Source organism: Doryrhamphus excisus, chromosome 17 (genome assembly GCF_030265055.1).
Source record: "Doryrhamphus excisus isolate RoL2022-K1 chromosome 17, RoL_Dexc_1.0, whole genome shotgun sequence".
Lineage (NCBI taxonomy): Eukaryota > Metazoa > Chordata > Actinopteri > Syngnathiformes > Syngnathidae > Doryrhamphus > Doryrhamphus excisus.
Window position 1 is genome coordinate 5,498,913 of NC_080482.1, and position 24,980 is coordinate 5,523,892.

General features: G+C 38.0%; 1 protein-coding gene across 8 annotated transcripts in view; it reads left to right on the forward strand.

Moving 5' to 3' along the window:
- LOC131105440 (intermembrane lipid transfer protein VPS13B-like) overlaps positions 1–24,980 on the forward strand; it is a 265,748-nt gene that overhangs the window by 79,541 nt on the left and 161,227 nt on the right. For all 8 annotated transcript variants that reach the window (XR_009119934.1, XR_009119933.1, XM_058053560.1 and 5 more), the window contains 3 exons: positions 9,427–9,536; positions 12,068–12,200; positions 19,046–19,179. Coding sequence is in view for 6 of the 8 variants with exons in the window: in XM_058053560.1 (XP_057909543.1) it covers positions 9,427–9,536; positions 12,068–12,200; positions 19,046–19,179 (377 nt within the window). In the remaining 2 variants the exon portion in view is untranslated. The remainder of the gene's footprint in view (positions 1–9,426; positions 9,537–12,067; positions 12,201–19,045; positions 19,180–24,980) is intronic.

The window sequence follows — 24,980 nt, forward strand, 5'->3', positions numbered from 1 at the left end:
GTGCTCTAAAAACGTCTTCTATATTCAGAAACAACCAAGTGTGCCTTTATTATAAACATTATTTGCATATAATGTTCTCATGCATATCTAAAAAAAAAGAAAATCAGTGTTTAAAAAAAGTATCCAATAAGTAATATTAATTGTGTTATTATTATTTTTTACCACAGTAATGTATTTATCGGTGGCACGGTGGAAGAGTGGTTAGCGCGCAGACCTCACAGCTAGGAGACCAGGGTTCAATTCCACCCTCGGCCATCTCTGTGTGGAGTTTGCATGTTCCTCCCACATTCCAAAAACATGCTAGGTTAATTAGCGACTCCAAATTGTCCATAGGTATGAATGTGAGTGTGAATGGTTGTTTGACTATATGTGCCCTGTGATTGGCTGGTGACCAGTCCAGGGTGTGCCCCGCCTCTCGCCCGAAGACAGCTGGGATAGGCTCCAGCAGACCCCGCGACCCTCGTGAGGAAAAGCGGTAAAAAATGAATGAATGAATGAATTTGCAATTGTGGCTGCACGGCGGTAGAGTGGTTAGCGTGCAGGCCTCATATAGCTAAGAGACCCGGGTTCAATTCCACCCTTGGCCATCTCTGTGTGGGTTTTCTTCGGGGACTCCGGTTTCCTCCCACATTCCAAAAACATGCTAGGTTAATTAGCGACTCCAAATTGTCCATAGGTATGAATGTGAGTGTGAATGGTTGTTTGTCTATATGTGCCCTGTGATTGGCTGGCGACCAGTCCAGGGTGTACCCCGCCTCTTGCCCGAAGACAGCTGGGATAGGCTCCAGCACCCCATGCAACCTTTGTGAGGCTAAGCGGTAGAAAATGCATATATTTATCATTTGAAAGCATTGCTTAATACAATTCTTAGAATTGTATTTTGAGTAAAATATTACTAAAACTTCATGCAAGATACAAGGTTATGTTGGCGTAAACATCTCATACTTATAATTTCATAATTTAAATAGCGAAAAGAAGTTAGAAGAAGCACAGCAAATGGAATCCTACCCGTTCTCCATATCACGGCAATCACTAATAAATTAGTTCACTTCCTGTGTTCAATGTCAAATTGAAATTTTGACTCCCTTGCCAGGTGATTAGTCAGCATGTCACATACATGGAAGAAACCTCAGCTAATGACGGACATTATAACATTTACCCAGCCTCTCAGCCGTCATGATGAACTGAAAGAACTAAGGTTGAACCGTATACCAAAAGCTGATAAGTCAGCTGATGGATCGCAGTGACAAGGAGTTTTCAAGGTAACTGTGCAAAATTCAGCCTGTCTGTGGGAATTCAGCAGCAGAAGCAGAAGTCTGTTTATTTTAATAATCTCACAAGCGTCTCCTCCGTTTCCCTTACATTACAGTGGAGCTCATTTTGAGTTCACACAGTGCACTTTATATCCATCATGGATATAAAGCAATCAGAACCTTGTCTGTTTTGTCTCTCATTAAGATGACTGGCTATCTTGTTGACAAGACCCAGGTCACATTTGGTCATGACTTAAAGCGTTTTGCATTGGTGCGACATGAAATGAGCAAGACAGAAACAATGTATTATGTCGTCATAGCAGAAAAATGATTTTCTACCGTAAGCATAAGTCGAGATAATAGCTGGCGTAGTTCGAATCCAGGCATCTTATTTCATTAGGGGCAGGAGTTGAGTTTTGCTGTTTTTTTCTGTACAGTTAATGATAATATATGAAGGCAAGGAGTTTACTATAAAAGGGGATATTTTTCTTATCAACATCTGGCCTCACTACTGGTTGTATGATGCTTTCCCATGGTCATACATTAGGTTATTGTAGAATTAATTTACATTATTGATACATTTATGTCATTGTATGGTCACTTATGTTATTCATACACATGTCATTGTATGGTTATATCACCTCGTACTTCAGTACCTGACAAAAAAAAACAAAACAAAAAACAATAACTGTTACTATAGCAACAATACAATTGCTAAATACAAGGATGATGCGTCTTGAACCAGTCATGATGTGCCATACATATCACTATATTGACACTTACTATGGTACACATTATGTCATCGTATGGTCATATGACCTCGTACTTCGGTACGTGACAAAAATACAATTTAAAAAAAACAAAAAAAACTTAAACTATATTAGGAAAGCAGGAAGTGAACAAATGTAACAGTTACTGATTGTAAAAGTACCAGATGGAGGGGTAGGATTTAATAAGCTTTGCTTCTTCCTACTCCTTTTGGACATGTGGAACTGTGAACTGATTATGGGATGCATTCAATTGTAATCAGATGCATGTTCAAATGAAATAAAACCATTACCGTTACTTACAAGTATACATTATTGTATCTATTTTGTTATGGATTTTGCACATTTTATTGATATTCATCACTGATTCATTATGTTTAAAGTACTGCATTTTGAATGAACTTATCATTTTATGTTTTCAACGCTATGAAATTTGATCCAGAACTATGTTTCATAGTCATTTCTTATACTGATAAAATAGCTCAACGAACACTTGATGGAAAAACTGCATATATGGTTTATCAGTATGCAATATATCCTGTGCATTTTACATAACATGACATAACATGAAGTGATTATAGTCATCCCATAAATCATATAGATACCGCCCCACTGAAATGAGCTTTCTTTTTAAATCCTATTTTTAAGTATGTTTCGTTTTTTGAATGTACAGTATGTCTGCCAGTTGAAAATGAAGCACTCTAATTGTGGCCGTTATTGCATCCTCACCAAACAACCACACACACACATAAAATCCCAAACTGGGCAGGCTTTCTGTATGCCAAGAGTCTGTTTCCTGTCATGTCGGCCCGTGTCCTTCCTGAGCCCCTGGCTTCTTCTGCAGGATTGCCTCCAGGTCACAGCCCCACATGTAAACAGCCACATAATATTTGTCTCACATCATCCATCACACATCAAATAGATGCTAATAGAACCATTTCCATATCTTGACAAATATATACGCACGCATTTTGAAAAATTTTGTTGAGACATAATATGTACCGAGCACAACGTTCCTTGAACCCACCCACACACACACAGCTGAGTCCTTTTTCAGTAGTGTCAACAGCTCCTGGTCCGTCACATGCATGCATACACATAAACACACACACGTACATACAGTGACCAACACTCACACCGATTCACAAAGCCGCAGAACACCTGTCGGAGTGCACGGCTCGCTCCAGGACACCTTCAAGTCATGAGCTCATCGGAAAAGCAATTAAAGGCAGCGTAGGCCGTGCACGCTTGCGTAATGTTTTGTTTTGCTACTTGGCTTCGGAATTAACTAAATCTGTCAGAAGTCATCAGGCTGACTCGAGCTGGGTTATATTTATTTATTTTCAGTTGGAGAGACTGGACACAAAGTCCCAGCGCTGCCTCGTGTCCCACAATGAACCAATTCTGAGGGGGCGATTAGTTGGCTAAAACACAATCTACCCCCCTCTCTTTTGGGGGGAGTGGGGTTTAGCGTCTTTTTTTTTTTGCCTGTCTGAAACTGATGGTGGGGTCATTGCCCTGCAGTTTGAAGGCTGTGCCCTTTTTAAGGTTGTGCCATCTTTAACCCCGGTCTTTAACCCTTGGGGAGTCCTTTGGGGAACATGCTATCGTTCATAGACTTTATGTTCGTAAACATGATTTAAAAGTAAATACATTTTTTAAAACTTATTATGAAGATGACATATTTTGGGGTCAATGCAGGGTGCGTGGGGGTGGTTGCAGGGCGGGGAGACGACCCTGAACTGAAGTTTAAGTCTTGCCTTAGCCCGGTCTCGTGCTTCAATGTGGCCTCAGGCTAGGAGCAGGCTGATGTCAGACAGCCGTAAAACAACACCAGCAGCACCGCACTCTCTTTTAAGTCTACTGGTCTTAAGTCTATGTAGAGGGGGAAAAAAAAATCACCTTTGACATTAATAGGTCCATTGCGGAGGAGTCAAGGCAAGTGTGTCCTCATATGTCTGCACGTACACGGTGAGCTGCACCAACTCGTGTTTTCTCGGGGAGTAATTTAAGAAGTAAGAAAAACACATCTGTTATCATTGTCATCACTTTCTGTAATTACCCATATGCCACCCTGTTAGAGCAGAGAAAACAACAGTTAGCCTCCTGCCGAGGTCGGTTCCTCAGCATGTTCGGCTATTTCATGCCGCTGCCTGCTTCAAAGGAGATGTCACTCTGCGTAAACACAATGATGGAACACGGACATTCTGTGTAAACGGTAAAGCCTTGATCTTCGATGGACCAAAAACCGAATGTATTTAGTTTCTGCGTTACTGTCAGACCTTTAAAGAATGAATGCATTTTGACTGGCATGAGAGTGTATCACAGTGGTATCCCTGCTATGGACCTGATTTGGCGATAAATGGTAATGGTTTTATTTCATTTGAACATGCATCAGATTACAATTGAATGCATCACATAATCAGTTCACAGTTCCACATGTCCAAAAGGAGTAGGAAGAAGCAAAGCTTATTAAATCCTACCCCTCCATCTGGTACTTTTACAATCAGTAACTGTTACATTTGTTCACTTCCTGCTTTCCTAATGTAGTTTCAGTTTTTTTTTTTTTTGAAATTGTATTTTTGTCACGTACCGAAGTACGAGGTCATATGACCATATGATGACATAATGGGTACCATAGTAAGTGTCAATATAGTGATATGTATAGCACATCATGACTGGTTCAAGACTCTTCATCCTTGTATTCAGCAATTGTATTGTTGCTATAGTAACAGTTATTGTTTTTTTTTGGTTAAATCCTTGATTAATCTTTGATTAAATCCTACCCCTCTATCTGGTACTTTTACAATCAGTAACTGTTACATTTGTTCACTTCCTGCTTTCCATAATACAGTTTAAGGTTTTTTTCAACTGCTTGTATTTTTTCTTGAATTGGCTCATCGTTGTGCATTGTTTGAGGGTCTTACTCAATCCATTCCATAGTTTGATTCCACATACTGAAATGCTATGACTTTTTAACGTAGTCCTAGCATGTGTTTCAAATGTAGTTCTTCCCTGAGATCATATTTCTCCTCTCTTGTAGAGAAGTATTGGATGACATTTTTTTTAAGTAATTGGTTGTTTTTAATATTTACATTGATAGTGTGGTGCTATTACACAATACAACTGTGCAGTGTGAACAAAAATCGCTCACGTTACGCACACCAAACTTCACCTTAAAAAACAAACGGCTTAAATTTTTAAATTGATGATGAAAAGTAAAACAGACTAATCAACAATTTAAAAGGCGGCTGCGAGGTTTAAGAATGTCAGAGGTTCTTCTGGTTACAAAAAGTGCAGACGCCCGAGAGCGGTAGAGAGGTGGTGGTTTGGTCACTGAGAAATAGTGGCAGTGAGACTGAGTAGCGGTTTACTTTTGGTACCTAATCCTTAACTGCTTCCTGACATTAAAAAAAAATATGTTTTCTTTGCGACACGTAATTTCTCTGTGTGATTCGTCACCCCCAAAAAACATGTTTGGTACAACACTATTTGCAACAACACCTGCCAACCAAAGGTCTGCTAACCATTGCAATGAACCCAATTCAAAACTCAAGAGAAATGACCTCAGTTTGTATAACAGCATGCAGCACACCTAATGCAAGTCTTTTCATGTACTCTCCAAGCTTGGACTCCGAAGTACTAAAAAGTTCTAATGCAAAGTTTAATAATTAATTGCAAGGGAAGGACAGACGTGCTTCCCAGGAAGTCTTAATAACACTATGACACTTAAGTTATCACCTTTCACATGTTCAAAGATACCATCTTAATCCTTCATGATGTTTGCAACAGTCCAGCGGCGTAGATCCAACAAGCGACCAATGCTGGTCGCCATTTTTCCACTAAATGAGCATTTTATGATGTCTAATTTCAATTTTTACAGTTCATTCAGAAGAACCTACTTCACGTTTGTGAGACTTAATGTTATAAAGGTTAATACAGTAAACCTCGGATATATCGGATTCAATTGTTCCCACTGGTTTTGTCCGATACAAGCGAAATCCGTTACCGGAAAATGTCCGTTTTACGCATATATCGGATTTATATCCGGTATATGCGTAAATCGGATTTTATCCGTTATAAAAGGGCACTTCCTTGACTATGTTTCCAATGTACCTGGACGCGCAGGCAACGCTGCAAACGCTGCAAATGACGTCGTATAGCGGCCTGTCACGATTCGGCGAATCGGAGCGCCACGATGCGGCCATCCGATATATGCGAGGGAAATTTAATGGAAATGCATTGGAACGGGACTGGAGATTTTGTCCGAAATAGGCGAAATCCATTATAAAAAATCCGATATATGCAATGAATTTTTATTGGAAATGCATTACAGAAAAATTGGTTCTTTTTTATCTGTCCGTTGTGAGCGAATTTTCGATATATCCGAGTCCGATATATCCGAGGTTTACTGTATTTAGTAGTTAAAGAAGAAAAGTGCCCTTCCTGTGTGTAGCGGCTTGGAATTACGTATTATTCCCTAAGACATTATTCCCTGACACAATCCCCTCACAAAATTCAGTATTTCCACATTTTTCCACATCCAAAAAAAGACAATTCCCACAGAATATGAATTAACAGTTTGTGCAACTGCTCACCATTTCATTGTCAAAACATTCAGTACCTTCATGGCATTCGTGCTAACAATTCATCCCTACAACACGACATCCCTACGACATCCCTAAAATTCCACTTAATTCCACTTTTTCCATAACCCCAAACATCCCAAAAGATCCTGTTTGAACTTGAGAATTCCTACTGCCACATTTCTCAACCGAGGCTATCATCACACTGCAGGGTATCATGCCTAGATTAGAATTATTGTTAAATCCAGACTTTTTATATTGTTGTTAACATTGTTTTTGTGTATAAAGTGAAGGCTATGTAGTATCTGGGAAGTGACATGTGGGTAAAATTCCCTGAATGATTCGTAAATGTACATTCCGAATCAACCGAATCCAATAAGTTCGAACATTTCCGCAATATCCGTGACAATATAGTAATTCCACCTTTCTCAGATTTTACAAACCATTGTAATCTCTAAATCCGTCCTTTATTTCAACAATTATACAACATTTCAGCTCAACGTCAGAATTCACACACAGTTTCTCCAGAAATTCCATTCTCCAGTTTCTCATGCTGTTCTGGTCTATGATGGAACTACTAGAAGTTGGCTTCCAGCACCACAGCCACAGCCACGGCCCATTAGCCAGCCGCATTGTGGTATCGGAGTTCAAGCCACAGGCCTGAGGTTATGATTCCTATTTAGGAAAAGACGAGCATGAAAAGCATGGTGGCAAAGAAGACTGAAGGTGGAAAAAGTAGCGCAAAACGGAGAATGACAGAGAACTGGAAGGTGAAGTGATAGATTGTAATGCGGTGCGGAGCTTGTGATACAAGGAGGTAGTGGAAGATGGATGAGCGAACACAAGGGTGGGTTATGGAATACATTTGATGTCAGGATTAATGCCAGAAAAGCTGTTGTTAAGGACACAAGACTTGGGAGGTGCGAGGCAATAGCATAGAGACATTACCATGGAACTGACGGAAAGTAAACGACGTCGGATGATAAATGAAGCAATAGAGGAAGGATTGTTAGTTTGACTTGGTCCGAGGAGAATATGTATCGTTTTTCAGCTATTTTCTTTCCATAATAAGCTGTAAGGATTAAAGTGCACCTGGTAAACACATTGGTATTTAAAAAAATGTGCAAGTGCCCATTCATTTGTATTGGGCTACATCAGGGGTCTCAAACATGCGGCCCCACAGGACACTAGTTTGAGGCCCCCGCCTTGATATGAAAGTTTAATGTTAGTGCGGCCCGCGCAAGTTTGATATGGATGCTGTATGGTATCATGTACCCAGAAAAAATTATTATGTTTGATTAATGTTCATGTTAAAGGTTAAATAACTGTTAATAGTTATCCTCCCTATCCGTGTGGAAGTGGTAATTTTTTTTCTATTTAAGTTTAAAGGAAATAACTTGAAGGCTACCGTTTAGGTCGCTAGCGCTCTAGTTTGCGAGTTAGCATGTGTCTCAAGACCCTGCAGTTGCGCAATAAGTTGTAAATAAAAAGAGTATAAATGTGACTATAGTCGTGTTTTGCCATGTCTACAGGGCAAAATATAAAAATAATTTGTCTACCCACCAACTATATGTGGTTTCTTAAGTTTTTATTATTTGCCGTTTTATTATTATTATTATATTTATTTATTTATTTATTACTGATTGATTGATTTTCTTTATTCTTGATTTGTTTATTTATTTTTCATCTTATTTTGTGTAGAAAAATAAGAAGTAAGATATTTGAGAACAGTGGAATGTTTTATCAGAGCTTTTCTTGTAGAAAATTGGAACCAAAGCAAAGTTTTAAAATTTATTATTTTTTTAATAAATGCGTTTTTTTTTTTTGGAAAAACCTGATGCGGCACAGTCTCACCCAGACCCGAGCTCCAGTGTCCCCCAAGTAAATTGAGTTTGAGACCCCTGGGCTACATGTATAACACACTTTACACATTACACATGCTTTCACTCAAGCAGCCATTAATTCATAGTGCAGACGCACACAAATAAGGTTGTAAATGTGAAGCAAATTAGAGTCATTTTATTTACATTCACTAAAATAGTAGACCAGAAAGGAACTACTGCTGAGCTGGCAAGTTTTTGCAACAAAATGTGTCCGTGCGTAACATGAAGTGCATGTATGTGTGTACGGTTGTCACATCTGCAGGACAGCAAGCAAGAGTGTATGCACACACACACACACACACACTGGCTTTGGGCCTGAAACAGCAGATTGGGGTCTTGTCCAAAGCCTCATTAAACTTCTTGAAAGTCCTGCTAGAGCTGAAACATCCTCCTGTCGTCATGCTGGGACATTCCACAGCACGCCAGAGACCCTCCGCTAATCCTGCCGGCATGGGAATCATTATTGATAGGATCCTAATGCATTACCTCAGGGCTCACTTATTGTTGGTAAAGATTATTTTTTAAGAGTAAACCAAGACCGAGCGAAAGTCTTATATTTCATAGAAATTTATCAGAAGAAAATGTTTTTCTTGGCTTGGGGAGCTACCTCTTTGATCAGTGTTAAAAAAAAAAAAAGGTCATTTCTGCAACAGCTTGATGCACTCAAACTAGGTATTTTAGACACACTAGAACATGGCACCTAGTCCACCTTTGCACATTGGTTGTTATTAATTTCACCGACAGATATTGATGTTCTTTGTATTTCAATCAAGTTGTTTAAATTGTCAAGTCGAGCACATTTAAACAACCGTTCAGTGTTTGCCAGACAGATGTACCGCATACCCGTTCCTATTTATTTATTTTTTCCCCTCAAATCCATTGTTGCTTTGGAATTACACTATTGGAACTCATTTCCTTCCACTTGTTATGTTTCCAGGTGCAGTTCTGTTGGCGAGTGTCCAGGGCGTAGCTATCAACGTGGACCCAATCTTCTGCACGTGGTTGCTGCATCAGCCTCATCGAGGTAGCAGCAGACAGCAGCAACAGGTGTGAGACGTTCAATTGTGTCGGAATTGTTATTTATTTCATTTTCTTTTGATGAAATGCCTCAACTATGCAGGAAATTAAATCTAAAAGAACATTATTTTAAGATTAAACTCCGTATTAGAACATTTTAAGATGTTAATATGGACCCATGTCCATGTACGTCTGAGTCAGATGAGGATTTTTTTTTGTGGATGTTTTGTTTGTCAATGAGCAGCAACAGTAATCTGACAACAGTAGCCAGTTTTTATGAGTTTTAATTATTCCCCATTCGGCAAAGTGAATCTTTTACTAAGCATGCCTCTTCCTGCTGCTGTTTGATGCCTAATCCTGATCCACGTCCTCCTTTCATAAATGAAAGTAACACTCCTTATAGAATAATAACAGCTAATACCCGCTGTAAGTCTTGTTTATTATTATTATTATTATACAGTAAACCTTGGATATATCGGATTCAATTGTTCCCACTGGTTTTGTCCGATATAAGCAAAATCCGTTATATGTGTATACCGGAAAATGTCCGTTTTACGCATATATCGGATTTATATCTGGTATATGCGTAAATCGGATTTTATCCGTTATAAAAAGGCACTTTCTTGACTATGTTTCCAATGTACCTGGACGCGCAGGCAACGCTGCAAACGCTGCAAATGACGTCGTATAGCGGCCTGTCACGATTCGGCGAATCGGAGCGCCACGATGCGGCCATCCGATATATGCGAGGGAAATTTAATGGAAATGCATTGGAACGGGTCTGGAGATTTTGTCCGAAATAGGCGAAATCCGTTATAAAAAATCCGATATATGCAATGAATTTTTATTGGAAATGCATTACAGAAAAATTGGTTCTTTTTTATCTGTCCGTTGTGAGCGAATTTCCGATATATCCGAGTCCGATATATCCGAGGTTTACTGTATTATTATTTTCTACCGCTTATCCTCATGAGGGTCACGGACGCTTGTTGATAATGAATAATCAGATGGACACAACGAAATAATAAAATAATATTGAGATTATTGTGGTTAATTCCTTTATGTTTAAGTAGAATATTGACACACTAATTAGAGCATAGAAAACCTGTTTATTACCTTTTAAATATTTTTTAACGTTACTACAGCCTTCTAGACATGAAATAAATAAGAGAAAAACATAAATAAGACTTGTGCTCATGTGTGTTTAAATGTGTTAAGATGCCGGGGAGCTGAGTGGGGGGAGGACAGGAATTGATGTTGTTGATTTAGTAGTAGTTTTAGCTTGTGATTTTATTAGGGATTTTTATTCAGGGTTATTGTGGTTTTATAGATTTTTTTTTTGTTCCATAAAAGCCTGTTGTTAGGGTGATCGAATCTGGTGCTTGTGTGTCTCTCACTGAATATTACAGGAACATGATCTAATAGTAGATAGAGCACTACATATTATCATGTCTTTGAATGCCTCTTCTGAATGCTTTATATTTGTATTTTAATTCATATACACGTTTATGCTTGAAAGGCCGTATTCAGCCACAAAATCACCATAATTTATTAATATACGGTCGTTTTGAAAAACGGTCATCGAGTGAACCCGCGGAATTCGAAGCGTGAGGTGGCGAGGGACGTGTGTATAATATTTTGCTATATAGTTTCCTCTGCTCCTGAATGTAGAACGGCTGTCAAAATACAAATGTGACAGATAAGGAGAGTAAATGACTTAATCCTACTCCTTATTCTGGAGGTTATGGCTCTACAAGGATAAACACATGCTGCAAGCAGAGGTTCTTCTCAAGGCCTGGTTGTTTTAGGCAAGACCTTTCACTGAAGGCCAAAGAACAACCTAGATAAACAAGAGACAAGAAGATCACTGGCACTGAGAATGCTCATAATTGTATACCATAAATTGACAACACGATTAATTATAAAACATTTACTCGTAGCGGGCTGGATGAGGACATGGCAGCGGATGTGTTTCAGGGAATAGGAGAAGAAGAGGATAAGCGGTATGGATAAGGATGGATGGATTTTTCAATTGATCACAGTATTCGTGATCAAGATTAAGTGGACCTATTATGCTCATTTCCGGCCCTTTGTGTTGAGTTGTGGACTCCTATGGAGCAGCTACACACAATAACACGCACAGAAAGCTTTCTAGATCTTCCAGAATCTGCACCTATTCCAGCTGTATTTCCTGTATTTCCAAAACGGTCAATTTGAATTTATTCCACCCGTGGCCCTCCTCCGGGTATACTCACTGCGCTGTGATTGGTCCCACTCAGTTCATACCGCTAAAACCTGGTCCACCTTGAAGTCACTGGCTGGTTGGAGGTGACTTCCCACAATGCTCACTGTGAAGTCACGGAGCGTTCAAAGCCATCCCAAACTTCTTTTAGGGCTCACTTCCAAATACGCAAACCTCAATATCTGATCGTTTAACACAATAATACAACATTCTAACAACATTTATAGGTCATAAAAGTGGTTAAAAGCATAGTAGGCCCTCTTTTACATATACTTATTTATTATATATAGTCCTCATTGTTGCTGTGATGTTATTGCAGAATCCAGGCCCGGTTCCATTGGCAAAGCGAAGAGAGGACGACACCTCAGTAGGGAGCACGCCATTGGTACAACAAACCTCCAATCAAGCCTCCGACTATGCCAGCAGTCCTGTCAAAACGAAGACTGTAACAGGTAGGCTTCCCAAGCACCAAATACGATCGATACTGTATGTTTACATCTGGCCTGTTATTTGCCTCCTGTAATAATGCATACGTTGCCAAGAGAGAGGGATGCATAGTAGTGTATAGTCATATAGTTCTTGTCATAACAAGAAATACAGTATCTGACAATGTTATCAGCCTAATACAACTGTGACCTGAACCTCTGCTGAAATACTGTAGGGATGATGATGTGATTATAGAAGCAGGATATTCAAATGAGAGCTTAATTATGCTATGTAAAAAAACAGTGCTCTTGGACATACGTTCAATTTAGCTATATTTTTATGCTAGAGTTTTGTCATTGCTTATGTATCCAATCCAATCCACTTTGTTTATAAAATGTGCTACAGTAAACCTCGGATATATCGGACTCGGATATATCGGAAATTCGCTCACAACGGACAGATAAAAAAGAACCGATTTTTCTGTAATGCATTTCCAATAAAAATTCATTGCATATATCGGATTTTTTATAACGGATTTCGCCTATTTCGGACAAAATCTCCAGTCCCGTTCCAATGCATTTCCATTAAATTTCCCTCGCATATATCGGATGGCCGCATCGTGGCGCTCCGATTCGCCGAATCGTGACAGGCCGCTATACGACGTCATTTGCAGCGTTTGCAGCGTTGCCTGCGCGTCCAGGTACATTGGAAACATAGTCAAGGAAGTGCCTTTTTATAACGGATAAAATCCGATTTACGCATATACCGGATATAAATCCGATATATGCGTAAAACGGACATTTTCCGGTATACGCATATAACGGATTTCGCTTATATCGGACAAAACCAGTGGGAACAATTGAATCCGATATATCCGAGGTTTACTGTATATAAATAGAGTTTCCAAAGTGCTGCACAGACTAGTAAAATAAAAAAATTAAAAAAAAATACAATAAAGGTACAAATTGAATTTAATCCAAAACTAAAAGCTCAAATAAGAAATAAAATAGTAAAATAGATATTAAAATATTAAAAACAAGAAGCAAAGCAATACAAGTATAAAAAAATAAAACCAATTAAAATAAAAAGAAAGAACTCCGAGTTAAAAGCCAGAGAATAAAAGTGGGTTTTAAGATGAGACTTAAAGCTTTCGATGTTGGGGGGCCTTTTTTACTGATTGCTTATGTTATGCTTCTGCTTATGTTATCCTTAAAACGGTATTCACCTTTTTATTGCCAGCTGAATTAAATATACCATCAAATGTATATATATATATATTGCTCATTCGGTTGCTTTTTGTTTTATGTTGGTAATGGTTGTGTGTATAACGTTCGTAAACAAATGTAACATTTGGCATGTGGTTGAATTGAGAGGCCATAAGGAATGTAAAGCTGTTTTATCCATAAAATGGATTATGCTTTCATTGGCCTGATCTCATCCTCTGACAGACCACAAATTAATAATTTTCCAGTGAGATAAATTATGTTTTTGTAAGTAATTACACAAAATGGCCCAGCTAATGTTTCACTTGTGTAGCTGGTCCAAAGAAAAAAAAAATTGTGTGTGTGTAATAATATGTTAATAGCATATTTAGAGTCGGTGACCAAACTTTCTAACCAGATATGAGTTGGTCTTCATTTTTGTAACCGAGACCGCAGATTTGTACTAAGGGGAAGCCTAGGGTCACTCCCGAATTTAAAAGGTTATAACAGGCAGGCGGCCAATGTTATTTTTTCTCCTGTAATATAAAATTATGTGCATTTAGATTAGCATTTTTTTAGTCTGAGCTAATAATTTCCTTTAAGAAAATACCTTGTTAATCATAAATCACAAACCACTCGAAAAAACTAGTCTCAAGAACCATCGTCTTTACTATATGCTTTACTTTCAACCGTTCGTTTGAACACATGCCTGGCACATACAATGTAAAGAGAGCACAACGCCGTTTCGTTACCGCATTGAGCGTAGCTGCAGTTTCGTTGTAATCAAGGCGACTTGCCCTGCAGCCTTTTTGCTAGGTGCCTGTTAATGTTTAGGCAAATGTACAGAGACACACATAAGCAGCTCACTGCAGATCGGTTCCCTAGAAAGCGCTGGGGGCGAGGTGATATCATGCTGTACTTTTGTTGCAGTCCAGCTTAAATCACAGAAGCAATATCCTCCCAGTTTGGCAAGCAAATACGCCACTCTGTTTTCTCAGATTTCACCTGTTGCATGTTAAATATGTACTGTGTATGAAAAAAACACTATCAGTCATTATTCTACATAGAGTTGCCACATGAGAAATGATAAATAGTTTTTGCAAAAGTTTAAAATGATCACATTTTATACATTTATACATTGTACATACCCAATTTGACGATCTGCTACCTTAAAACAAACCACAGATCATGTATAGTATAGCTTATGCAGTTTCACATTTCAATAAACTAACAGCATTGTTACCAAAAAGCTACTACAGGCACCACAGCGCCCCCATCTGTGTGGCATGCAGAACAGCCGTTAATATCAGTTGTACTTTATTTAACCACCATCTTAATCGTCATATATCAATGCTCCGATGTTTTGTTTTGTTTCTCATTGTCCATTACTGTTTACGTTTGGTGTTTTTGTGCTACGTTGTGTATTGATTGGCTGTGAAGGAGCACGCAATGCACAACATTAGGGACGGTACGGAATGTATACTGTTTGTATACAGCCATGATGATGATGGCCGTCACTGGGGAACAAATTTTTTTTTAAATTAACTTGCAACGGCGGACGAGTGGTTAGCACGCAGACATCACAGCTAGGAGACCCGAGTTCAATTCCACCTTCGGCCATCTCTGTGTGGAGTTTGCATGTTCTCCCCGTGCATGTGTGGGTTTTCTCCGGGTACTCCGGTTTCCTCCCACATTCCAAAAACATGCTAGGTTAATTAGCGACTCCAAATTGTCCATAGGTATGAATGTGAGTGTGAATGGTTGTTTGTCTATATGTGCTCTGTGATTGGCTGGTCACTAGTCCAGGGTGTACCCAGCCTCTCGCCCGAAGACAGCTGGGATAGGCTCCCTCTTGAGGAATTTCTGGAACATAGTTTATACAAATAACAGCATATTTTCATGTTATGTCATTTTGTTGGAACAAATAACTTTCTTTTAGTTTCTAGTTTCTATTCTCAAATATTTCTATATAACTCCCTTACCGTTTTCTCTTCACAGCAAAGGGATCCCAGCTTTTTCAAAATAGCGTGTGCTAATACTGTTCTTCGCCTCCTCAGACATTTTTGTTGGTCAAACGCATGTTTCTGTTGTATGCAGTAAAATGCTTCATAGAAGCTGAGGTTTGCAGCAATATGTAACAAAAGTGTTGGTATTTATTTTTTTTATTCTATCTGCCCTGATCAAATACACCTCAATTGGGTTCACATAGTAAACCTCTTAAGTATTTGTATGATGTATCCCTAACGAGTGTTCCTGTTAGAAGCAGCATCGTGATCCAAGCTCCAACCTTCTATAAGTGTTTGCTAACATCTACCAGAGAAATGACCTCATTGGTTTTGCATTTCAACCTTTCAATTAAGCATTGGCGCCCTGAGAGAATTTAGCTTTTGCTGAGAAACGTATCCTTCAATTTGGCTCCGCTTCCCAAAGTTTGGAACAAAAACTGCCGTCTTTGTTCTCGTCTGCTAGTGGTCTGGATGATGGGATTAAGTGTAATTTTCTTGTTTACTGGGAGGAACAGAAAGTGATATAGTGACATGGAAACATTTGTATTGTTTGTGCCATTAATCTGTAAAGTTGTCAAAAATTATGGTTTGCTGGTCCAACCTCCTCTACGAAGAAAATCTTTTGGTGATCTCAACTACTTAAGCATATGCATAATAAGCATTCTATGATGATTTAACTTATATATTTTGGAGGACGACACAAAATAAATTGATAAATGCCAGTAAATGGGGTGGCACGGTGGTCGAGTGGGTAGCGCGCAGACCTCACAGCTAGGAGACCAGGGTTCAATTCCACCCTTGTGGGTTTTATCAGGGTAATTAGCGACTCCAAATTGTCCATAGGTATGAATGTGAGTGTGAATGGTTGTTTGACTGTATGTGCCCTGTGATTGGCTGGCGACCAGTCCGAGGTGTACCCCGCCTCTCCCCGCCCGAAGACAGCTGGGATAGGCTCCAGCAACCCCCGCGACCCTCGTGAGGATAAGCGGTAGAAAATGAATGAATGGATGAATATTTTGATGTTATTCCCATAATATTAAAATATTTTCCCAACCTGATTTACTTAAAATGTATTATTTTATTTTGCTTCTTCTCACAATATTAAAACTTTTTTCTTTCATATTTCATTTAACATAACCACAACTTCATTTGCCAAAAATTGCAAGTTTATTTGTTGTTTTTCCTTCTCGTAATATTCCGACTTATTATGAAAATGTCTGCATTATTATACAAAAATGACATTAATTTCCCTCATAGGAAAAAGCGGTAGAAAATGAATGAATGGATGAATATTTTGATGTTATTCCCATAATATTAAAATATTTTCCCAACCTGATTTACTTAAAATGTATTTTATTTTGCTTCTTTTCACAATATTAAAACTTTTTTCTTTCATATTTCATTTAACATAACCACAGCTTCATTTTCCAAAAATTGCAACTTTGTTGTTTTTCTTTCTCGTAATGTTCCGACTTATTATGAAAATTTCTGCATTATTATACAAAAATGACATTAATTTCCGTCATAGGAAAAAGCGTTAGAAAATGAATGAACGAATGAATGCCAGTAAATGATGGCCGGAATAATGAGGCAGATATGCGGCGATTCTACACAGTTGTACATGATCTAAGTCCTAGTAGCCTGATGGAAGTCAGGCAGGTTTTTATTGGCTGCCGTATGCTTCCCAGAAGGGGATAATATTTTCATTGTGGAGTTTATATAGTTTAACATTTTTTCTGGAATGGCCAATAATTTATCAAAATAACGATAGTTGGCTTGGGAAAGAAAACAAGACAAATTAGAAATAATGAGATATGAGGCCCCTGGTTATAGTCTCACAGGGACACTTATTGCTACATTTCAATGTATGTGAATGACTAACACTGATTAGTCCTTTCAGACTTCTCACCGACTCTGCAGTGACTTTTTTTTGCGTCCTGTATCTTATTTGTGCTTTTATGAATGATAAGGGTATTAGGCCTTGTGGATGTTGGCTGAATGTTTTGAGGTTGAAGTACGCAGAAAGGAAAGCTGGACTTGTGACAAAAGGAGAACATGCAATGATTGGAAACCGGGTTCAGATAATCTCACCGAGATGTTTTATGGGATATATAAATGTCCCAAAAAACACATTTTCTTTATTGCGCTTTACAACTTGCATCACAGTTTTGCTGTCTTAAGTCATGTCGGGGTTGTTTAAGTGACAGTTACATTGGGGGGAATAATTACTTGATCCTCCGCTGATTTTGTAATTTTATCCTTTTCCAAATACATGAACAGTCCAGAATTTCTACAAGGTTTATTTTAGTAGGTGATCAAATACTTTTTTTCGCTCACTTAAACACAAATTACTTTGTAAGCATTTTTTTTCAGCTTGACTGTTTTTCTATGTTGAAGTAAATTCACCAAAAAGCAACCACTAAAAAAATCTGGACTGTTCATGTTTTCATAAAGTGGTAAACTTACAGCAGGGCATCCAATGATCTGTACTGTCACTTTAACTAGAAAGTAGCCACGTTTACATGGATCCAAATAGTCCAATTCCAATTCGGAATTCCATTCCAACGGAAAGAATGTAACTTTTGTATACACCTCATTCCGAAAGAAAAGTGCCAATCCGAATGAATATATAATCGGATTCACAGGGGTGGAATATTCCTTTCCCCAATCCGATTTTAGGTATCTTGTACCCGTTTAAACGGAAAGTTGTCAGACTGCGTTCTTCTTTGTGGTGTTTTTCTTCTTTTGTTGTTTATTGGCGGTTGGCAAGCAGCTTTCGTATGTATTAGCGCCATCTGTGGAACAGAATCTAAACCCTTCTATACGCCATTCACAAGTCCAGTTTTATTAAAAAAGAAAATATATATCTATATAAAACATGTGCCGAGCTTAATTATAAAATATTAGCAAGATTGGACTTTATCTTTTCCTGTTCCCGGGTGCGTTCTTTCAGCGAATGCTGAGATATGACGTAACACGCAGCTCGAGATGTTCTTCGATTTTAAAAAAAAATGGAGGCGAGCAATCGGCACTGGACTGCTGCGGAAAGTTTGTTTTTGATTCAAACTAAATTTCGAGACTGGACGAAGGAAAAACTGGCAATATGGAGTTATTCCAACAAGTGAAAGAAAAACTCGAGGAAGTCGGTATCACGTGATGTTGATGTTTACGCTTTACTGCGCATGACCCATTGACTATTCTGGTTGATTATAGCGGCGCATGTAGACACACGATTGGAATATTCCTTTCCATGTATACCATTGCTTTCGGAAAGGTCATTCGGAAAGAGAAAAACTCCTCATGTAAACGTGGCTACTGACGACTTAAGCCAGAAAAAACGTGGTAACATAACATTCTACCAACATGGATAGGTCAGAACATGGACAGAAACGTCGACTACCTATTGCTATGTATTTTTCCGCCATGTGCATGTAACTGGTTTTCTTCTTTTTGCACAGTATTAATAATTTACAGGAATATATTTGTAGCCATGAAACATAATTACATGGAGTACCTATAGTTCTTGGTGATATACTAGTCTGTTAAATGTTAATTGAATTATATATTTTAATGTTAAGTAGAAGTGATTGGTAAGTTACAGATGGCTCAATACCTTTTAATGTATTGTGTACAATTTGTCATTTCTCTTCCTTTCTGTGTCAGAATCACGCCCCCTGTCCATTCCTATGAAAGTGATGCCGGAGACCACACCAGGGGAATCATCAACAACGTCAGAGGAGAGAATGAAGGAACTCATCGCTCATGCCTGGGATGCTGTGAAATGCCTTACTCTGCAGGTAACACCCCCTAAGCGCCCTCCCCCTTCTTTTATGTTTTTGCAACATTAGAGATCACTGTTTGATGGAATGCATGAGGTATTTTAAAATAACTCCACTGATTTCATGGAAAACTACAGTGGTCCAACTACCCCCTAACTACCCCCTATCGTCAACACAAGACCTTAGAATTTAACAGTTGTGCAATTTTTTAGTAGAAACTAAAGTAGTGAAATTGCACAAGGCTTTTTGAAACAATGTCCTCTGAGAATCTGTTTCAATGAAAGCAAAGAAGTACTGGATATTTTCCCCTTTTCAGATGTTTTGTAAACACTGCATGTGGCTGTGTAAAAAAAATACAGTAGATTGGTGCTTTTTAAATAGTGGGGAAGGCTCCCACTATTGAGTGTGTGTGTGTGTGTGTGTTGAATTCTCAGATTTTGATTTGAGACATAAAACACCTGCAATAACAACCTGTTGTTGTGGCGATCAAGTCTGCAGTTGTTTGTTTGTCTCTGTCTACTGTTTATTGTTATGGAATAGTAACAGTAACATCACTATCACCTAGCAACCAGCGTAGAACACTACATCTCATTCATAGTCTTATGGTAATAGTAATGGTTTTATTTCATTTGAACATGCATCAGATTACAATTGAATGCATCACATAATCAGTTCACAGTTCCACATGTCCAAAAGGAGTAGGAAGAAGCAAAGCTTATTAAATCCTACCCCTCCATCTGGTACTTTTGCAATCAGTAACTGTTACATTTGTTCACTTCCTGCTTTCCTAATATAGTTTAATTTTTTTTTCATTTATTGTATTTAAAAAAATATTTAATTATTATTATGATTATAAATATTATAATATAATATTTTATATTTTGTTTATTTTTGTAATAATTTATTTATTTTATATATATATTTTTTTTATTTTTTTATTTTTCACGTACCGAAGTACAAGGTGATATGACCATCCAATGACATAATGGGTACCATAGTAAGTGTCAATATAGTGATATGTATAGCACATCATGACTGGTTCAAGACTCTTCATCCTTGTATTTAGCAAACATCAACTGCTTGTATTGTTTCTTGAATTGGCTCATCGTTGTGCATTGTTTGAGGTCCTTACTCAATCCATTCCATAGTTTGATTCCACATACTGAAATGCTATGGCTTTTTAACGTAGTCCTAGCATATAAGTGTTTCAAATTTAGTTCTTCCACAATTTTTCTTCTTCCACAATCATGGTTACAATTTTAAGACCAGTTAAAAAAAATGTTAGATCTTCAGGAGTTTCAAAGTAGAGCTACAAAATGCAAAAAGAATTGGGAGTAAGACAAAAATATTTTAAGTAATCGTTAAAATGAAAGGTCATCAGCTGATCAAAAGTTGAGCGATGTAAGCAAGGCCCCTCGCAACGCACCATTGCAGCTGACGTTGGACGCAGTAAGACAGTCATTTTAAACTCATCATTAGATACTGCATGTTATGGAACAAAGAAGTCGAGTGGGACACCCAAAATAATGTCACCGGCCCCTGAGATGGAGGATCCAATTGGCTGTCCGTCAAGAAACGGGATGGTGCAGAGTACAGTTCAATCACCACAAGACAGAATTTAAAAGAGAAGCGTTTTCAGAACAAAAACGTCTTCAAAGGCCTCGTCTCCTTCACAGCCACAAAATTGCCGACTGGGAATTTGAATGAGACCACAAACTACGGGACAATGAAGGGTGGAAGAAACTTTTACTCTTGGATGAGAAAAGAATGAACATGACGGTTCTGACGTGTTTCCACATGGCACAGTTGAGGGGGCGCCATCATGATTTGGGTTGCTTTTTGCTTCAAGGAGCTTCAATGTTGTGCAGGGGTGTCAAACGGCAAATGGCTAATGTATATGGTAATGACTATGGTTATACAGCAAGACAGCACAGCAGCTTACAATGCCCGAATTCTTCCAGAGGAATAACCTCATTGTTGGACCTCTCCTGGAACATCCTCCATGTTCCCCTGATCGAAATTAAATTGAGAACATTTGGGGATGGATGGCACAGGGAAGCTTACAAAAATGGGCTTCGGTTCCAGGCAGTGGAAGAAGCCATGTTCTTCACTTGGAGAAACATTCCCACTAACATCTGGGAAACACTGGCATCAAGCAATTTTCGAGGTAATTTACTAAAATGGCTTTTTTTTTTTAAATTTCTATGTTTCTATTTGAACTTCAATATGCATATTTTTGGACTAATAATGCCTCACCAACCGGGAAACAATGTAATTGAACACTTTAATAGATGTTACTGTAAGGTGCATGTAAACAACCGGTGATGCAAATCCAACAACCTTAATTCTATTCTTAATTCTATTAAATTCTCATTGCCGGGACCACACAAGCTGATGTCAGTGAAACATAAAAGAAAACATGACGTATGTGAATCTGGGGGGGGGGTTAAAAAAAAAAACACACACAGAGAACCCAAGTCTCATGTCAGGCCATTAAGCTGTTTACAGTAGTTCCTCAAAAGTTAACTCAACCTTCTAATAGTTTGCCGAGCCCGTCATTGCCTCCACTTTCCTCTGTCCCCTTTGGCTGTGCAACTGGGGACCACACCAAGTACTACAGCAGTAATTAGGAAACAGTCTGTCCCATTGACATGAGGGTAGAAATGAACCAAACCGACAACCCGACAGCTGGTACCCGAGGCCTTGGATATCTCAAAACTTAAACCACTCCATTTATTTTTGTCCCATATAAACAGAATACCTAATGGATCACACTTCTCCTGCACATGTGCCTGTTGGAATGAGGTTCTTCCATCTTTTATAGAAGATATACGTGTTTTTAAAAAAAAGGGTGTATGACTATTATTTCAGGATTTGGGGATTTCTGAAACCATTTAAAACTGACGTTTGTATGACATCAGTATGTATTCTCTTTCTTATGGATTCACAACAGTAGCCATGGCGACACACAGTTGATATACTATACAAATGGTTATACTGTAGTAACGGATATGTACTTACTGGCTTGTATATGTCGCCGTGGAGGATGACCACTGTTACATACAGTAATTTAATTAACTAATTTATTAACCATGCAATAACTAGATTAATCCTTTGTTTCAATGAAAGGCCTCAAAAAAAAAAAAAAATCTGTGTCAAGTCAGGTGACCTCAGGGCATTTCTGTCGATCAATTACAGTTCTCCGTTGTGGTGGAGCACCATTTTGGGCCCACCAATCACGTGCCAACCGCCCATTTCCTTAAAGACAAAAACATGGTATTCCTCTAAGACAGGGGTCTCCAACACGCGGACACTACTTTGAGGCCCCCGCCTTGATATGAAAGTTTAATGTTAGTGCGGCCCGCGCAAGTTTGATATGGATGCTGTATGGTATCATGTACCCAGAAAAAAATATTACGTTTGATTAATGTTCATGTTAAAGGTTAAATAACTGTTAATAGTTATCCTCCCTATCCGTGTGGAAGTGGTAAGTTTTTGGCTATTTAAGTTTAAAGGAAATAACTTGAAGGCTACCGTTTAGGTCGCTAGCTCTCTAGTTTGCGAGTTAGCATGTGTCTCAAGACCCTGCAGTTGCGCAATATGTTGTAAATAAAAAAAGTATAAATGTGACTATAGTCGTGTTTTGTCATGTCTACAGGGCTCTAATAATGCTTTGTTCATTTTAATCTGAAAAAAATAATTTGTCTACCCACCAACTATATGTGGTTTCTTAAGTTTTTATTATTTGCCGTTTTATTATTATTATTATATTTATTTATTACTGATTGATTTTCTTTATTCTTGATTTGTTTATTTATTTTTCATCTTATTTTGTGTAGAAAAATAAAAAGTAAGATATTGTTTTATCAGAGCTTTTCTTGTAGAAAATTGGATCCAAAGCGAAGTTTTTAAAAAATTTTTGTTTTTAATAAATGCGTTTTTTGTTTTTTTTGGGGGGGAAAACCTGGGGCCTCTAGTGGCCCCCAAGTAAATTGAGTTTGAGACCCCTGCTCTAAGAGTACAAACAAATGCTCATTCAACATTCGTATACAAATAAATACATTACATGAAAATATTCAAATATAACTTTCTTGGCTACTTTTTTTATACACCCTGTATTTCAAGAATTTTGCGATAATTCCTTCAATAGTGAATATTTTCTGCGCTGGCAAGGAAAACGTTGCTACCAAAACTGAAGTGGAATCTACTGAAACAAAAAGACGGTTGCCATGGAAAAATAAAGTAACACTGCTCCCTGCAGCTGCTATGTATTATTGAGTAGGAATTTTTTTTTGAAGGACAAAATACAGAGAAAAAAAAAATCTGCAGGGCATCAAAGGTAAAGTGATGGAAATGAGACTGAGGTTGGCTACAAGAAAGGAGGAACACGGGAACTCTTAAGGAAGAAAGTAAGGGAGAGATTGGGGGAGGATCATATGCACTGTATGTTTGGTGTGGCTCAGATGATGCTGGCCAGATGGTTTCCATGAACAGGCTCTGACCCCCAGCTGGAGTATTTTCTACAGGCACATTACTTCATCTTCTGTCCCTCCCTCCATCTTATCATCCCTCCATTCAACACCTCATCCTCCTAGTCTGTCAAAAAAAAAAAAAAAGAAATGTAAACACAGCTACGACTTTGTACCACTTTGAAGAATTTGGTAGTCCAAACTTGGTGACCGTCGTTGTTGCACATTGTGATGCTTCTGTTTGGGATTTATGTGTTTAAACTAATCTGTGTCATTGCTGTACAACATTGTAGTCACCATTGAAAGACAATATATTGGGTGAATATTGCCCTAAAAAAACATATACACATCTTTTAAATGTGTAATTTACAAAAACGTTTTTATTGAATGACTATGAACTAAACCTTAACAGGTTGTAGGGTTAATAGTTATAGACGGATGCTGTGTCTCCTTCCTGAAACTGAACCTTTCCAAATATTTCCATAAAGAGATGGAGAGATGAGAACCAATTAGCAAAATAAGAGAACAGAGTTGTAGCGATGTAATGAGAGAAAAAAAAAGATGAATCCTCACTTGCATTGAATGAAAAATGTAATGTTGTATTTTAATGTATCTTTTACTCTGTTTACTTGCTTTTATTCAACTCCATTTTTTTCTGTAAAATGTATTATTATTATTATTAATGTAACTCTGTATTCACACCAGACGTGTATAACGTATGTCACGTCTGCGTAGCGTTTTAAGCGTGTAGATTGACAAAGGTCAATTTACAGTAAAGGTGCTTTTTTTGTAGTATGACTGTTGCTTTTCATGGATATTTTTGAAGGTTAAATTGTATTTTGTGTAATTTAGAGAGCAATATTAGTGATATATGTTGGGATATTTTTGCCCATTAGGATTTTTTTTATCACTAATTATGATGGTTGCCATCCTTGAGTAAATACAACTCATAATAATAACGTTTTGAGAGTAGTAGTTACATTTGAAAAAAACTTGGATTATATTAGGAAAGCAGGAAGTGAACAAATGTAATTTTACACTCGTCCAAATTTAGAATGTGGTAAGTACCATACATCGGCAAGTGCGAAGTTATGATGTATGGTCATATCACCTCGTACTTTGGTACGTGATAAAAAAAAATATATTAGGAAAGCAGGAAGTGAACAAATGTAACAGTTACTGATTGTAAAAGTACCAGATGGAGGGGTAGGATTTAATAAGCTTTGCTTCTTCCTACTCCTTTTGGACATGTGGAACTGTGAACTGATTATGTGATGCATTCAATTGTAATCTGATGCATGTTCAAATGAAATAAAACCATTACAATTACCATAAATCAATATATGAAGA